This window comes from Squalius cephalus, assembly GCF_949319135.1.
Source record: "Squalius cephalus genome assembly, chromosome: 5".
Classification (NCBI taxonomy): Eukaryota; Metazoa; Chordata; class Actinopteri; order Cypriniformes; family Leuciscidae; genus Squalius; species Squalius cephalus.
The window spans coordinates 31,602,108-31,619,970 of NC_137126.1; the positions used below are offsets into that span (position 1 = coordinate 31,602,108).

The window sequence follows — 17,863 nt, forward strand, 5'->3', positions numbered from 1 at the left end:
AGAATATTGTAAAAGTCAATAACATCAGTCCAGGGTGGAAACCTTATAGCAAAAATGTTTGAGCGAATGCATTCAGTAAACATGAGAATTAAAATTTATGAAACCTTTTGAACTTTTATGGAACCTTTAAAAGTTCAAATTTGGATTCAAGACACTTACTCAGCACTCTTGTGATGCGAATAATAAGGTTTAATGTAATCATACAGATCAGATATTAGTGTTGTAATAGTGTATCTCTTTGAAAAATCACACAAAGGCTAATTATTTGCTGAAATAAACAGGTTTATTAAGAAAGGTACTTTTACAATAAACATTCATATTATATGACTTCAGTAAATGCTCCTTTCAAGTGTTAAAGATTCATTCTTCTTTGGCCTGGGAAAGAAGGAAGAGTTAAACATTAGTCTTATTAACAAAAATGTTCTTCACTTTACATAATGAAGAGAATACAGATGTGCAAATGTCATACAGGATATGTAACATCAGAAAAAAGCAATTATTATAGTTCCACTACTTCTAAGAGGTAGTTCATGTATTTGGATAAACAAGTTGAATAAATAATGCAAAAAAAACTCATCTACTTAGTCTAACCTTTCCAGAATCACGGCTCTTAACTCTGAGCTTGTTGACCTGAGACTCAGAAATGTCAGCACGCTCCTCAGCCTCCTCAAGCTCATGCTGCACCTTCCTCAACTTGGACAGGTGAGCATTGCCTTGCTCCTCCTAAAGGTTTTTTTTATGTGGTTCATGTATCATGTTTCATCAAATTAGAATTCCAATATAAATAATTACAGTGCCAAAATGTTCTATTATATTTTACATACCGCCTCTTCAGACTGCCTCTTGTAGACTTTGACCTTCAGCTGCAGTTTGTCAACCAAATCCTGGAGTCTGGTGATGTTCTTCTTGTCCTCGTCAGTCTTCAGAAAATACACATTTACAAAATTAAGCATTGATCCTTTACTAAAAATTGGCATTGTCAGTACATACACTATTATACAGACTCTTTTGTCCAAACAAACTTGTGAGGAATATGGTCATACCTGATAAGAGAGCTCTTTCACTCTCCTCTCATATTTGCGGACACCTTTAACAGCATCAGCTCCACGTCTCTGCTCAGCTTCAACTTCAGCCTCAAGCTCACGGACCTAAAGAACATATTATTTTTATTCAAACAAATCATAATATAACATACTTCACCTTGCCCATATCATAACTATAAAGAGGCTTACTCTGGACTCCAACTTCTGGAGTTGTTTCTTTCCTCCTTTCATGGCCAGATTCTCAGCCTCATCCAGACGGTGCTGCAGGTCCTTCACTGTGACCTCCAGATTCTTCTTCATCCTCTCAAGGTGAGAACTGGTGTCCTGCTCCTTCTTCAGCTCTTCTGCCATCATTGCAGCCTTTTGCATTAATACAGAAAGTCATTAGATCCACATTTTTTTACACAAGTGTCTTTTGAAACATTTGGCAGCTACTGTTTCTCACATCAGTGATGGCCTTCTTGGCCTTCTCCTCTGCATTTCTGGCTTCCTGTACAGTGTCATCAACTTCACTCTGGACATGAACAAGGTCAGCTTCAAGCTTCTTCTTGGTGTTCAGGAGACTTGTGTTCTACAAAAGGGAAAGCAACAGTTTGAACATTTTGAATGATGCTCTCAATTCCCTTAAATTTCAGGGAAACAATATGCCCTTACCTGAGAGTGCAGCAGCCCAACACGCTCACTGATATCCACCAGCTCTTGTTCAGCCACTTTGCGGCCTCTCTCTGTCTGCTCCAGAGCAGCTCTCAGCTCCTCAATCTCAGACTGCATCAGAGTGTTTCTGCGCTCCACCATGGCCACCTGCTCCTTCATGTCTTCCTGTCCTCTCTGGGCATCATCAAGGTGCAGTTGGGCATCCTGAACATAACAATAGCTGTAGAATGAGCTTTCGATGTGATTTCTGCTAGGCTGTACTTACCATATGTTAGATTATTAAAAAAATATATGAATACATCCCAAAGTCAAAAAGAAGAATTCATTATGCATACCTTGAGTTGTCCCTGAACGTTCCTGAGCTGTTTCTGGGCCTCAGCAGCCTGGCGATTGGCGTGACTCAGCTGAATCTCCATCTCATTAAGGTCTCCCTCCATCTTCTTCTTGATTCTCAGGGCATCATTCCTGCTCCTGACTTCAGAGTCCAGAGTGCCCTGCATGGATTCAATGACTCTCTGGCTGTTCCTCTTGATCTGTTCCATCTCCTCATCCTTCTCTGCAAGCTTCCTGTCAACCTCTCCCTTGATCTGGTTTAGCTCAAGCTGGACTCGAAGAATCTTGGACTCCTCATGCTCCAGTGTACCCTATGAAAAATAAAACAACATTTAAATATAAGAATGAAAATACACACAGTGTATTGATGAATACAACACTGTATGATGGTTCTAGCAAGAATCTGATCTACAGATACTCACTTCAGCCTCTTCCAGGGCCGTCTGAATCTCTGACTTCTCAGTCTCCACTGTCTTCTTGGCCTTTTCCAGCTCATGGATGCTCTTACCAGTCTCACCTATCTGCTCTGTCAGATCTGAAATTTCCTCTATAGAGAGAAAAACATATAATATGTATCATAATGCACATTCATTAATCATAGGTGTTTACTTTTTAATGCTCACTGAGAATTAGAACATTTAAAGGGATAGTTCAACCAAAAATGAAAATGTTATCATTAATTAATTACTCACCCTCATGTCATTACAACCCCGTAAGACTGTCGTTCATCTTTGGAACACAAATGAAGATCTTTTTGATGAAATTTGAAAGTTTTCTGTCCCTCCATAGACAGCTACATAATTGATTCTTTGACACTTCAAAAAGGTTATAAAAAGAGCATAAAACTAATTCATATGAATTGAGCTCTCAGATTTCATCAAAAAGATCTCAATTTGTGTTCCGAAGATGAACAAAAGTCTCACGAGTTTGGAACGACATGAGGGTCAGTAATTAGTAAAAGAATTTTCATTTTGGGTGAACGATCCCTTTAAGATTTTTTTTCTAATTTAACGGTCTCATTCTTACGCTGCAGATTCTTGTTCTCTCTCTTGAGGGTCTCCAGCTGATCCAGACTCTCCTCATAGGAGTTCTTCATCTTGAACAGTTCAGTGCTGAGTGAACGAGCCTCTTTCTGGGCACCTTCCAGCTCGGCCTGACCTTCCTCATATTTCTGCTTCCATTCTGCCAGGACCTTTGGTGGAGATATTTTAGGATAGAGTTTGTTTAAAAAATGTTGAACAAAGCCCATTCCAGCAATACTTTACAAAGATAATATAATATGACTAAAACTGTTTACCTTGTCGAAGTTCTTCTGCTTCTTGTCAAGGTTGGCAGCCAAACCATTGGCTCTCTCCACATCGATCATGAGGTCCTCCACCTCACCCTGGAGTCTCTGTTTGGTCTTCTCCAGAGATGCACATTTGGAGTTCACAGCCTCAACTTGTTCCTCTGCCTCTTGCAGACGCTGAGCCAGCTTCTTCCTGTTAAGTAATACATATTATTTTGAATTCTAATCTATAAAATAGCTGTGAGAGTTAGGAATATTATACGATAATATACATACTTGGACTCTTCAAGCTCCTCCGTGCGCTGGATGGCATCAGTTTCATATTTGGTTCTCCACTGAGCAACCTCACTGTTGGCCTTTGACATTCCCCGCTGCAGCTCAGCTTTTGCCTCCTGCTCTTCCTCAAACTGTTCACGGAGCAGGTCACAGTCATGACGGGCTGATTGCACAGCATGGGCCAGTGCATTCTTAGCCTAAGGGACAAAGTTGCATAATATTATTGTATTATTGTTTCTACAGTAAAGTAATTCATGAATTGATTATGCTGTATTACCTTAACCTCCTCTTCAATATGCCTCTTAAGCTCCTCAATTTGCTGAGTGGAAGCTTGTTTGCCTCTGGTGAGCTGAGAAACCAGAGCCTCCTTCTCCTCCAGCTGACGGCCAAACTCACCTGTATAGATTTAGATTCACTGTGTCAGACTTTTCTATGTCTCTCTCAGTTTATTTAAAGGAGTCATAACCTGCAATTTTCACTTTTCCACGAGAATCAATGTATGTTATGATTGCATAATGATTATACACTGGCCGGGAAGCCGATATTTAAAAGTGAAGCGTTTGTTTACCTCAGGGTTTGTAAAATAGCCCACGTGCACGCGCACTAAAAAACGAGATTTTGATTTCTGCCCCGTCTTGACGTCAATATACCATATATGGACACCGCAGACCTATGCTGCAGGAGGGGCGCCCTGCCCCTCTCCCCCTCATATTCAGTTCAGTCGAGAAAGATGCAGAAACGTAGTGCACACGTGAGTTGCTCTGTTGTTGACTGCCAGAATCAACATGTAAATGTGTTTTCTCTACCAAGAACGGACCTAGCTATCAGGGACCAGTGGAGTTCATCAGGCAGTAATGCGGTACGTTCAGTTCACGTTCGCCCAAAATATGAACGAGTTCATGAACTATCGTTCAATGAACGCGTTCAGGCACAACACTGGCGGGAGTATTAGCTTCGAGGTAAACATGGGGAATGGCTGCTAATGTTACTTTGCAAAAAACAAATGACTGAGATCATCCTGAATTCGGCTATTGTTGTATATTGATTGCCTAACGCTTATACACTGGCCGGGAAGCCGGTCGCGGCCAGGTCGGGTTCATTCACAACTTGCGCCATGATGTCATTTTGGAATGATATGCTAAAGCGTTACCTGCGGTGTCAACCCCCCTCCTTCCTGCAACCAATCAACGCGCCCCTCATTTGCATTATTAAAATGACCGTCCACGACAGCCAAAATATCGCATCAGATCTCGCGAGACAATAATGCCTTCAGAAATAAGGGTCTGAGGAGCTCTGTGTTTATTTTTTTTCCACTTTTCTTTTTTAGAAGGGCCTGAAAGACTATAATAGAGCGTGGGTATCCAAGGTAATACTAGGTTATGACTCCTTTAAAAACAAATGGATGTAAGATTTTATCAGTATCACAGTCAGAAATGTACTGCTGAATAATCTTAAAGTAACACTAGGTAACTTTTGCTCTCGGGGTCCCCCTACAGTTGGGAAACAGTATTGTCCTCTACTACTGTCGTAAACTCTGTCATCCTACATGCACGTGCATTTGTTGACAACCATTATAGCCCTGAACACTGTAGTTCACATGCAGGTGTTCTGCTTGCGCCGCGTGTGAAATGTCTTCATCCCAGGTACAGTGGCATATATTTCAGCATGTCATATGAATATAATTTCATGTGTTTTTTTTTTTTTCAAACGCCAAATGATCGCGATGCTCACATTTACAAGCCAGCGTCATTATAGTAGCCTAGTCTATTGGTTACCGTTTTACTGAATCTATATGATACTTCAATGCAATGTTTGAGTGGTAGATAATAACCATATATCGCCAATATTATAATATCAAGCTACCATAGATGAATCTGCAAATTTTACAAATCGATTTGCATTATAGCTTGAGGCAAGACAAATAAACATGACAGCCAAGTCCGCATCGGTCGGGCACCCCTCCTCCTCCTTCAGCTCACGCCAGCGAGAAAACGCTGGCCCAATGTTGATCCTCGTCCTGCCTTTAATGCGATCACTTTCTCGTTTCCTCTTTTTGCTCTCCTCCGACAAAACCTTTGCTTTCTTGCTTTTCTGTGCTGCTTCGGCCATGACTATAACATTTGGCAAACAAACGCTAGGCTCGCACGTCCGAATTTAAGGAAGTGGGGGTGGTGGTGGAAGTGACGTATATGCCGTAAAGCAGTCGAATTTTGTAGTTCTTTTTGTTCGCGGGTTACTACCCGAAACCCGAAGTTTAAAAGTACGATTAAAAACGATACAGACCCCGTCAGGCTATGGCAGACGTGTCATTCAACCTACTGTAAGTCGATGTACCATCACAAGAGAAATTGGAAATATATTATGAAGGTTGAAAAGTTACCTAGTGCTGCTTTAATACACTATTATTTTTGATTAATTATTGTTAATAATTAATATTGATTATTGTTGATAATTATTGTTAATTATTGACATTAATTACTTTTGATATAATATTTGTTCATGAGTTACCATTTTCAGTTTGAAATCTTGCACTTTGAGTACTGAGATCATTTAACTGACGAATGTTCTCGTCATTCTTGGACTTAATTTCACTAAGTTGGTCCTCAAGTGTGCGGCACATCTTCTCAAGATTGCCCTGCAAATACAAAAGTCATTAGATATTTGAAAGAACTTCAAGACTTGTTGTATGTGACCCGTGCTGGCAAAATGAGTCACAATGAGCACATTTTCAAAAATGAGTTATTTACTTTTATTGTTATTAAAAAACCTTCATTTATGATGATGTATGATTTGTTGGAATGAGACAAAAAAGGACTGTGCAAAGTATATTTTGAGAAAAATCTAGTTAAAGTTTTCTGAAGGATCCAAAACAAAATCACCTTGCAACCATACCTTAAAATCCCTGGTAATACCACCAAATTTGGCACACACCAAATCAAAACCAAATATCTATAGGAAAAATATATATTTTTTTTTTTTCCATGATACCACAATTGTTTGATTAACATTAATGAGACAGCAGCCTGTATATTGAGACCTACTGTAATGCACGTAATCTAATATAATGTTACATATCATATGTTTTTCTCCAACAGTTAACCAAACGTTCAAGCATAACAGATAAGGTTTGCGCTTAGTGCTTTGTGTTGATCTGTCAGTCAGTGCGAGTATGATCGTTTAGTTTACATCAGCATGAGTTTAAAAATCATATTTCATTGGTTCAGGCTTACGCCATCGAGAATTAGCTATGAATATTAAAACTTGTGCAGTTGTTGCGAGTAAAGAAAAATGGCAATTTTTCATGGATTATTAAAACAAAGGAAAGATTTAGGAAGGTACACCTCTCAAAAACGTAAAAATAAAGATCATTTTAGATGTTTCATTACTATTTGGAGCATTGGGATCGCTAGAAGAGGGCTTAATGAACCATTTTTTGTGAATGAAAATGAAATTCGACCAAAATTTACATTTGCCTGTAGCTCGTAATTAGCACATGCGTATTCCGACTCATTTTGCCAGCATGGGTCACATATATTCTTTAGAATATTTCCCAACCTTAGCTTTGGCAACAGCTTCCATGTTGCTGGAAAGATCATCAATCTCCATTTTGAATTCGCTCTTCTCTTTCTCAAGCTTCTGCTTGACACGCTGCAGGTTGTCGATTTGCTCTCCCAGCTCGGCCACACTGTCTGCCTGCTTCTTGCGGAGTGCACCAGCAGTAGCTTCATGCTGGAGGGTGGACTCTTCAAGATCACGACGCAGCTTCTGGAATTCAGCTTCACGCTTCTTATTCATCTCAATCTGAGCAGAAGTGGCTCCTCCAGCCTCCTCAAGCCTCTCACTGATCTCCTCAAGTTCCCTGGAGAGATCAGCTCTCTGCTTCTCAACCTTGGCACGAGCAGCGCGCTCAGCCTCGATCTCTTCCTCCAGTTCCTCAATGCGGGCCTATGGTGGTAAGTAGTTAATTAGATTTTTGGTTATCTGTATTTGATCGTAATGATGTAATGTTTGAAAAAAAAATCTCAAAATACCTGAAGCTCCTTGATTTTCTTCTGGAGTTGAGCACCTAGAGATTGTTCATCTTCAATCTTGCTGAGCAGCTGGCTTGTTTCAAAGTCTTTCCTGTTCAACAATAAGTACTTGTAAAAAAAAACATAACACAACAATAAAAATCTTTTCAAAGTTTTCAAAGATTTCCTGCTTTAATTACTTTTTTATTTTCTCATCAGATTGCTGCTTGTCATTCTCTAGGTCCATTACGGACTCTTGGGATAATTTCAGGTCTCCTTCAAGCTTTCTCTTGGTTCTCTCCAGGTCCATGCGGAGCTTCTTCTCTTGTTCAAGGGAACCCTCAAGCTACAGGACAATGATATATAAAATATGTTCACAGCAGAAAACAGTTGATTTGATGAATTGATATAATTAATTTACATAATCAACTCACATCATCAACTTGCTGCTCAAGCTTTGTCTTGGATTTGGTCAGGGTGTTGACTTTGTCCTCCTCGGCCTGAAGATCATCCAGTGTCTGCTGATGTGCCTCTTGGAGGGCTTTCTTCTCCTTCGTAACCTTAGCAATGCTCTCATCCTGAGCTGCCATTTCCTCAGTCAAGTTCTTGACCTGTAGGATTTTTTGTTCCAAATAAGCTTAAATATTACAATTCATATTCTATATCAATATATAAAATAGAGATTAAATCTAATCTTAAACCAACTCAATCTCCAACCTTATTCTCAGTGGCATGTTTCTCCTTCTCCACTTTAGCCAAGGTGAGCTCCAGGTCATCAATGTCTTTCTTCAGCTCAGAGCACTCATCCTCCAGTTTCCTTTTCTTGGCTGTCAGTTCAGCATTGATTTCTTCCTCATCCTCCAGTCTCTCAGTTGTCTCCTTGAGTTTAGCTTCAAGCTGGATTTTGCTTTTGATCAGACCCTCACACCTCTCCTCAGCATCTGAGAGACCCTCAGATTCCTGTTAGTAAAATAGATTGCTATTTCATTGGAAACAACCTTGCTCATTTTTAATGTAGCCAAAATTCAGTTAAATTTAAAATATACTCACAGATGCAACTTGCAGCTGCAGATCATTTTTCTCTTGCAGCAGTGCTACCATCTTCTCTTCAAGCTCCTTCTTTTTGGCTTCAGCCTTAACCAAAGCCTCTTTGCATTTTGTATAGTCCTCTTTCATGTTTGCCAGCTCCTTCTCAGTCTCTGCACTCTGAAGCAGAGGCTTAATCTTGTAATAAACCTTCATCCATGGCCAGTGTTTGACATTCATGAATGAACGGATGTTGTATTGGATGGTGTAAATCGACTCCCTGTGAATAATTCATCATTAAATGGCATAATCATTATTAAGTTTGCACAGTTATCATTGATGTCATCTTTACTCATGACAATAATCACCTCCTCTCCGTCATTTTCACATACTCCCTCCTCATCACGTAGCCACGGCAGAGAGCCTGAGTCATTGTGACCAGAGCAGCCAGTTTCTCATCACGCATCTCCTCAAGAACACCCAAAAGACCAGCTTTGAAGAACACCTGAATTTATGTAAAACAGTAAATCAAAATATATTGATTTAAACTGTATAAGCTAAATGACCATGATCACTGAATCTTTGAAATTTGTAAAGCTAAATAATTAATAATAATAATAATAAATAGTGAACCTTTGTATGTCCAAATCTGTAGTCGTCATGATTAATGTCGATGGATCCCAGGAGTTTCTCACTGGCCTTCTTGTTATCCATAAACTGTCCCTCTGGGATAACACCGGCATTCAGCACCTTGTATCTGTGGAAAATTTATCAAAATACTTCATATCTTTTAATTAGGAGCCTCGTAGGAAATGTTGTTTTCATGTGGTCCCATTTACCTCTGCTTAAAGTCACCATATTGGATTCTGCTGGGGAAGCCCTTTGTGCAGATTCTGATGCCCTCCAGAACACCGTTACACCTCAGCTGGTGGATAACCAGGAAGTTCTCCATGAGACCTAAAACGAACAATTTACACCATGAACTTGGTAAATTAACTTCATCATATATATTGAGAACCAAAATATCTGTACGTTTATATATATATATATAAATATATACTTTACCTGGAGTCTTGGACTCATTAGGAATCAGGCAACGCACAAAGTGAGGGTGAGTGGCCCTCAAGTTGGTCATGAGTTTGCCCAAGTTCTCCTGTGGAGAATAGAAAAAGTTTGGCATGCTTTGTATTTCTTTATTTTCTTTTTTTCTAAAATAAAGCAATATTGCTGTGATGTCATCTCTATACATACCCTGAACTGGGAGGACACAGTCTGCATGGAGCCACCCTTCTTCTTGCCTCCCTTTTTAGTAGTATCTATTGAGATAAAAATGCAAAGTAACATGTATAAATGCAAAAACAAGAAAGTTAGTTCAAAACTGAATCAAAGTTTTGTTAAATACTTTTTTTCTTTACCCTCAACAACAGGTGGGTAGAGAGTAGCCAGCAGTTTGACAGAAGACTTCTGGTATAGCAGCAGAACAGAATCATTCAGTGGATCCTTGTTCTTGTCCAGCCAGCCAGTGACATTGTAGTCCACAGTTCCAGCGTAGTGAACCAGGGAGAAGTGGGCTTCAGCCTTGCCTTTGGCAGGCTTTGGTTTCTCAAAAGCTTTGTTCTTGCCAAGATGCTGATCATACAGCTTGTTCTTGAAGGAAGCATCTGAAGCCTTGGGGAACATGCACTCCTCTTCAAGGATGGAGAAGATACCCATGGGCTGTTTATAAAAGAATGTTGTTTATTATCAAAAATGTGAGATTTGGAGAATAGGATCAATGGAAATTAATAAATTCATAAACCATTGATAACCTTCTCAATGAGTTCAATGCAAGAAGCCAAGTCCATGCCGAAGTCAATGAACTCCCAAACAATGCCCTCCTTCTTGTACTCCTCTTGCTCCAGCACAAACATGGTGTGGTTGAAAAACTGTTGCAGTTTTTCATTGGTGAAGTTGATACACAGCTGCTCCATGCTGTTGTACTGGAGGGCAAAAAATGACAGAAACATTTACTACCTTCTGAATATCATTCATTTTGACATAAAAAGAGATAAAAGAATCATTCTTACATCAAAGATCTCAAAGCCAGCAATATCCAGCACACCAATGTAGAAATTTCTTTGTTGTTTTGTGTCCAACATCTGGTTGATACGAATGACCATCCACAAGAACATCCTCTCATAGATAGATTTGGCCAAGGCGCTAACAGAGTTGTACACCTGTAAGTAGAATAGAGTGGATATTTTATTCTGCTTCTGCAATAATTAGCCAGAATTTTAGGTTAAACACATATGTATTAATGTTACTATACCTGTGGTACGGTCTGGCCTTTGGTCACATACTCATTTCCGACCTTGACTCTAGGGTAGCACAAACCCTTCAGCATATCAGCAGAGTTCAAACCCAGAAGGTAGGCGATTTTGTCAGCCTCTGTTAAATACATTTATAAATAAATTATCTTTGCTCTATAGAGTCTTTTGTGTAAAATTATAATAAATCAGGCACTACTTTCCCTTTCCCTTTCATTTTTAGATTTATTGATGTGCACGCAACTTCTAGTTTATATTTACACTAAACATTTTATACACAGTTTCTGTTATCAGCAAAGTCGGTGCAATGGTTACTATTTTAAAGCCCAGGATAACACAAGTCTCACCATCTGTGCCATCAGGCTCAGCCTGCTCCTCACGCTGCTTCTGCTTGAACTTCATGTTGCCATGATGTAGCACCGCACCAGTGAACTTGTAGATGCCCATTTTATCCTCACTTGAGAAACCAAGAATGTCAATAGCGTCCTGTAAATTACAGAGAATAATAAAATATATGATTTACCATATTTAAATAGAATATGTCAATATTCAAATAGCAATGACTCACATCAGTAGCATCCAGCTCAACTTTATCATCAATGCTGGCCACTGTGATCTGACCCTGACTGCACATGGGGAAGTCATAGGGGTTGGTGGTGATGAGCGACATTTCTGTAAAATACACAACATTTATGAAAGAGCATCTTACAATATTATCTGAAACATTGAATGAATGAAATATGTGCACCTACCAACAATCTCAGGCTTATGGTTGGTCATCATCTGGAAGAAGATGTGGTAGCCTCTCTCATCTGGAAGCTGGAATGACACTCTAGACTTCTCCAGCAGATCTGTTGAGAGAATGTACTTGAGTCACAATCATCTGAAGAGTGACAGATAAAGACAACTGTTCAGGATGGATCAATTAAATCATGTCCACCTACATGTCTCAATGTCAGCACTAGCCAGTTTTCCAGTGGTGCCGAAATGAATTCTGATGAATTTACCCTGTTTAAATCATAATAGTATAATACATAAATAATAATATAAAACTCTTTATAGAAAACTCTGTACAGTAAAACTGAACACAACTGACCATCTACTGTAAATAAACAGTGGTTAACTTACAAAACGAGAGGAGTTGTCATTTCTCACAGTCTTGGCATTACCATAAGACTCAAGCAGAGGGTTGGCAGCAATGATCTGGTCCTCAAGAGAGCCCTGTGATGTTTGAAGGGTTTTCAATTTTTTATTTTTTATTTATGTTTTTCTATTTCATGACTAAACACAATTTATAGGCATTTCACAAATTCACAAATCCACAAATCATATAGTTAGTGAGATGAGTGTAAATCATCATCTTTTAAAAAAATATATTTGACATAGTTTTGTATCTCATACCTTTATTTTACTGGCCTCTTTCTTGACACCTGACACTGCAACTGTGGCAAAGTACTGGATGACACGTTTCGTGTTCACAGTCTTTCCAGCACCAGATTCTCCACTGGTTTATAAGAGATTAGAAGACAGAAATTTGAAAGACATGTAGACTTATCAAAGTATATTCAATCTTTGTTCAGTCTTAAATTCTGTTTTGTAAATATCTCCATAAATTTTCCATCTATGTTATACTTTTCTTTTGTGTCATGGTCTGAAATTAAATTAAAATACTTACGTAATTAGGACAGACTGGTTTTCTCTATCTGTTGATTGAAATTTGTAAAATATCCAGTTAATATTTATTATATTAACAGCAACATCTACTTCATCTTAATTAATTCTGTAGAATTTAATTCCATAATGTCTTACCACACTGCATGAACTGATATGCGTTGTCAGAGACAGAGAAGATGTGGGGTGGGGCCTCCATACGCTTTTTGCCTCTGTAGGCAGACACCACTTCTGCATCATACACTGGGAGCCACTTGTAGGGGTTCACAGTTGCGCAGAAGAGTCCAGAGTAGGTCTGAAATGAGCAGAGACATGGTCAGATTCCAACAACACACAAAAAAATTAACTTAAATGCTTATGTCGTTTCAGAATTTACGTAGATCATCCATGCAGCATAACGCTCTTTGAGGTTATACAGCACAGAGGCTTCATTGAGATGGGTCATCATGGCCATGTCCTCAATCTTGTCATACTTGGGAGGATTCATTGGGTAGACATCTTCTTCCTTAGCAACTCTCTCCTATAAATTTGATATATTAGATATAAAAGAAAACAATTTAATAAGTAATTTAATGAGCATCTACATGAAATGGAAATTCAAATTTACCTCCTTAGTGTCAAGCAAAACAACTGTGACTTTGCCACCGTCTTTGCTCTTGATTGTTCCCTTGAGGTACAACTCTTTGACATCAGCCACATAGCAGGCAGCCTTGGCATCAAACGGTTTGGCCTGAGCCTCCATTCTCTCTCTCTCAGGCTTACGAAGGTAAATGGCAGCTTTGCCATAAGCGGCCATCTCCGCGTCTGTACTCATGGTGGCGGCTTACTAAAGAGAGAAAATATAAACTTATCCATTACAAATTTCATAAATATTTAACAAAGGCAAGACACATAAAATATAAAACACATGAATTGTGTTAGGAAAGAGGCATATTCCTAAGTGTAGGCTTACACATGAATACAGACACATAAAACAATACTAGATAAACATTTAAATAGCAAGCAAAAAGCAGGTAAGGGGCCCATTAATGGGAAAAATGTCGATTGAATATGTCTTTCTGGTGATGAAATTGAAATGCTGGTGTCAGGGGATGGCACATACAGTACAATGTGAATTGTGGCACACACTCTCAGAAAAAAAGGTACAAAAGCTGTCACTGTGGTGGTACCTAAAGAGTGCATATTAGTCCCTCAAATGTACACATTGGTACCAAAAGTGTACATATTAGTACCTAAATGGTACATATTAGAACCCTTTTGAAGGGTACTGTCCCAGTGACAGCTTTTGTACCTTTTTTTCTGAGAGTGTATATGAAGTTTCAGGACAATACAGAGATTTTCACTGCCGACTATGAGTCTCACTTGTGGTCTCTCTGCCTGAGTGCATCCTCCTGCTACGAGTATGTATGAAACAGACAAATATTTCCTGACAAATATTAAGAAATTTATGTCACAGATTTGTTTTCATTATATTAACTTTTCTAATGATTTATATGTATGCAAATCTCATGATGGATTATGATAGCAACACTGCATCCCAAGTTTGAATTTAATCAGACCATCAGTTCTGTAGTTTGAACCAATTTCATGTTTTGCTCTATATAGCATCATCAATTGGCCCTTTCCCGCTTCTTCTTTTGTTTCCTCAGACTGAGTCTGCACAGAAATGTGTCAGATGTCCTCTGCATTTGGGCCAAATTTGTATAACTTTCCCACAAGGGGTTCTATGGGCTCTCATAGACTCAAAAGTGGAAGAAGAAAAACAGAATACAATACAACACAATAAAAGCGAACACAATAGTTGGTATATTTGGCACCAAAATAAAGGGTCAATGGGACCCCTTCCTTAAATTCAAACACATTTCTTTGTAAATAAATTACAGGTTTTTAAAAACAGCATGCTTCACCAGTTTCCGTCTATAATACAGACTGTTTTCCTCTACCCTAATCCACACACTGAATCATAAACTCACTTGCCTTTTGTCCTTGAGACCAGATGAAATGTTCACTACCCTTGGATAAAAAAAATAAATAAAAAAAAATCATTACAATGTATTAATATAAATAAAAAACACAATTATTTTGAGTACAGACGCATAAGTGATGATGTTAAATTCCTTTCAGTCACAGTCAGCATAGGCTCTTACCACTTGATGAAACTTTTGAGGTCTTCTCTGCATCTCTTCTGGTCTACCCTCTTGGCTTTTATAGAAGTTGATCATGCACACTAAGCAGAATCTATACATGGGCAACCTCATATATTTTGATATATGATGAGCTTTCTTGACCCATTTTATAAGAAATGTATGGACAGACTGACAGACATCCTACCTGATGAAATCAGTTATAAGTCAAACCTTTATTGCTCAAAACTACATAGATCACAACTTCCATTTCAAAGTTCTTGTGTATTATAATTATTTATTTTTAGTCTATTAATATCTTACTTTGACATATGACACACACTGGAGTAAATAAATCCTTTTTTGGGATGAGGGTACATTCAGCCACCCCTCCCCCTCCCCTTTTTTTGAATCAGAAAACATTTCACCTTTTCACCCATGGAAGTTCTTGTAGAAGGCTAATATGGCAGCAATTGGGCTAAACAATAAAATATGTTACAGATCTGACAATATATATTGTTCAAGAATATAGAAGAATATAGAAAAACACTGTAAAATATATCTAATACAGTGAAAACACACAACAAGTGTCAGTTTTTCTTTGTAGAAGAAAGCCGGTACTGATTAAAATGGCACATTCCCATCCTGCAAAAATCCCTTTGTTATAATTTCTGCAAATATTCAAAGATTGTAGACATTTCTTGATCTTCAACAGCTACAGTCTAAGCCTCAGCCACATGTTCACCCTTGAGTGGTCAAAGCCAGCAAACAATGCTAATTACCATGCTGTAAACAGAATATCTCGTCTGTCGTCTCTCATATCTCTCGTTGTACGTCATTAACAACTAGATGTTCAGTTTTTGTAATTTTTTTGTAAATGCAGTTGTCACTACCTTAAATTACTAAACTGTGTGTGTACAGAACAGGATTAAGCACTAAAAGGTGAACTAGCTGAATTTAGCTGCAGTGCTTACATGGCCTTAGAGCTTCCTTCTAGAGGTTTAAAGCTACATCCACCAAACTTGGCTCAGACCTTCAGACTGTTCTGACTCGGGTTGCTATATCTTTTCTATTGGACTTTCGGTTTTCCTAAAATGATGATCAAAACTCGGAAAAGTCCCATAGACTTACATTGATGGAATGTTCAAATGAGCCAAGGCTGTTTAAACTCCAACTGACAAAAATTCTAATTTAAACACCCAGAAGCCCACTAGACTTAATTAAAAGTGCCAATGGTCAAAGGGTGACTACAACCATCCTCTCACTGGCAGCACTCTTTGCCTTCCTCTGTGACTTCTAATTACATAGCTCTGGCGTGAAACTCTGAATGGTGCAGGCTGATAGGTCTTTATTTTATTGGTAGCAATCATGTCGTTATCTAAATAGCACAGATAGTGTTGCATCAGCGGCCAATGAGCTTGCTGCTCAAACATTCAAATAGTTGGCATTGTTTGCTGTTACAGTCTGCAGCACACTTTTAGAACCCTCCACCTTCCCCAGCTCCACCTGCATAAATCTGCTACGGGGTTAATTCATGTCACATGTGCAGCAGCAGCATGTCTTAAATGCTCACAGAAATGTCTGTGAAGGTGTTCGCAGTAGCAAGTCTCAGTACTTGCTCTGCTGCAGCAGCGTAGCAGATATTTTCCACCAAGACCAAATACATTAGCATTGCTATATCCATTACCATGCCAATTTCCAGAGAGTTGTCATGACAGAACTATGAGTGATGTCATTTCCGGACACAGCTAAAAGCCTACTAGGAGGATTTTCAGTTACATTTTATTTTAAGGTGTCCTTGTTACAGTATAATTATATATTTAAGTAAAGAGTAATACTAATTAACTACATGTAATTAGGGTTAGGAATAGGGTTTTGGTGTAGGGTTAGTTGCATGTAATTATGCATAATTTATAGTTATTACAACATGTGTAACAATGACAATGTAAAATAAAGTGTTACCAGATTTTCCAATCATTTAAGCATATATGAATAACGATGATGATCATATATTCATTTGATGAACTGATCTAAACTGCTTTTCATAACAAAAATGTGTTATCTCATAACACTCTATACCAACAGATACCTTCCCCTGATCCTGCTGGCAAGCTTACCTTATACAAATACTCAGTGTCATTCCCCTTAGCCTGACCTTTCAGTTAACCAAGCTGTAATTTCAGCCTCCTCAACAAGTTTTCCACATCTCAATATGCATATCTGGTAATTAAATCTTTTTAGTTATTTTCTATTAGGACTTTCTTAAATGGCAACATGAGTTTAGATGCTGGAAAATCTTATTTCTATTCCAGCCTGTGAAACACACATGGTCATTTTGGACTGATCTAACCCATAGTATGCCCTTTAACCTAATAAAAAATTCATTATCTCTGCTTTAACATATGTTATCAGCTGTATGCCACATACTGTATGTGTGCCATATATATACTGTAGGTTATTTATTTTTACACCCAAGTTTCATCATTTAACCTGAAGTTTAATGTTGTGCAACTGTGTATATGAAAAGTATTTATGAGCAAAGACAAGGGATGGTTGTACTGATCTGGGTGTCATCAAGACAACCTATCGTAAGGCGGGTGCCAGTAAGTCTGGGCTACCACGCGAGAAAGCAAAAGGCTCTCCTGAGAATTAACATTTGAACTCTCTCTTGCATATGTAACAGCAACATCCGAGATGCACCACACAGTGCAGCTCACACCTCACTTTTACAGTCTCATCATCTCCCCCTGCTCCCTCTCTTCTCCTCCTCACCTAAAACTCACTAAAAACCTATGCAATGTTAAATGTGTACAATAAGTAATTATACATGTTTGGTATCATTTGAAATGCCTCAGTGCAACTGATACAAATGTCTCATTCCCAAAGAACGGTTTTAAGAGTTTAGAGATAGCTTGCACACAGAGGAGGTTGCGTCTTCCAGGCAAATTGCCTCCTGCTCTCAAAAGGTGTAAACTGAATGCAAATTCCCATTGTTAGCAAATGTTTCCATGTGAAAGAAGTTTCTGTCTTGGTCTGGGTATATAATGAATTGCAACAAGAGGCTCGGGGTGATTTGTAATTCAAATTAGCCCGTGATGCTGAGTGTATGCAAAACACTTCGCATCATGTATTT

General features: G+C 38.6%; 1 protein-coding gene across 3 annotated transcripts; it reads right to left on the reverse strand.

The window, feature by feature from the left end:
• Positions 1 to 261: 261 nt before the first annotated feature.
• LOC307158342 (myosin heavy chain, fast skeletal muscle-like) lies at positions 262 to 14,788 on the reverse strand. Of its 3 annotated transcripts, none has more exons than XM_079870825.1 (41): positions 14,755 to 14,788; positions 14,585 to 14,620; positions 13,215 to 13,433; positions 12,984 to 13,127; positions 12,746 to 12,902; positions 12,612 to 12,639; positions 12,338 to 12,440; positions 12,065 to 12,157; positions 11,881 to 11,944; positions 11,689 to 11,787; positions 11,505 to 11,608; positions 11,284 to 11,422; positions 10,939 to 11,057; positions 10,697 to 10,846; positions 10,439 to 10,609; positions 10,046 to 10,346; positions 9,882 to 9,946; positions 9,696 to 9,783; positions 9,470 to 9,587; positions 9,264 to 9,387; positions 8,999 to 9,135; positions 8,655 to 8,910; positions 8,322 to 8,564; positions 8,039 to 8,215; positions 7,805 to 7,950; positions 7,626 to 7,716; positions 7,150 to 7,539; positions 6,103 to 6,229; positions 3,872 to 3,990; positions 3,595 to 3,791; positions 3,328 to 3,511; positions 3,057 to 3,222; positions 2,453 to 2,577; positions 2,033 to 2,341; positions 1,698 to 1,901; positions 1,489 to 1,614; positions 1,233 to 1,403; positions 1,044 to 1,148; positions 825 to 920; positions 592 to 723; positions 262 to 375 (listed from the first exon to the last, which is right to left on the reverse strand). In XM_079870825.1, the coding sequence occupies exons 3-41, from the start codon at positions 13,419 to 13,421 to the stop codon at positions 361 to 363; spliced, it is 5,790 nt and encodes a 1,929-aa protein (XP_079726951.1). In that variant the 5' UTR covers positions 13,422 to 13,433; positions 14,585 to 14,620; positions 14,755 to 14,788; the 3' UTR covers positions 262 to 360. The 3 variants fall into 3 exon arrangements, with proteins under 3 accessions (XP_079726951.1, XP_079726950.1, XP_079726949.1); XM_079870824.1 differs by having other exon boundaries at positions 14,581 to 14,620; XM_079870823.1 differs by lacking the exon at positions 14,755 to 14,788 and having other exon boundaries at positions 14,585 to 14,690.
• Positions 14,789 to 17,863: the final 3,075 nt, after the last annotated feature.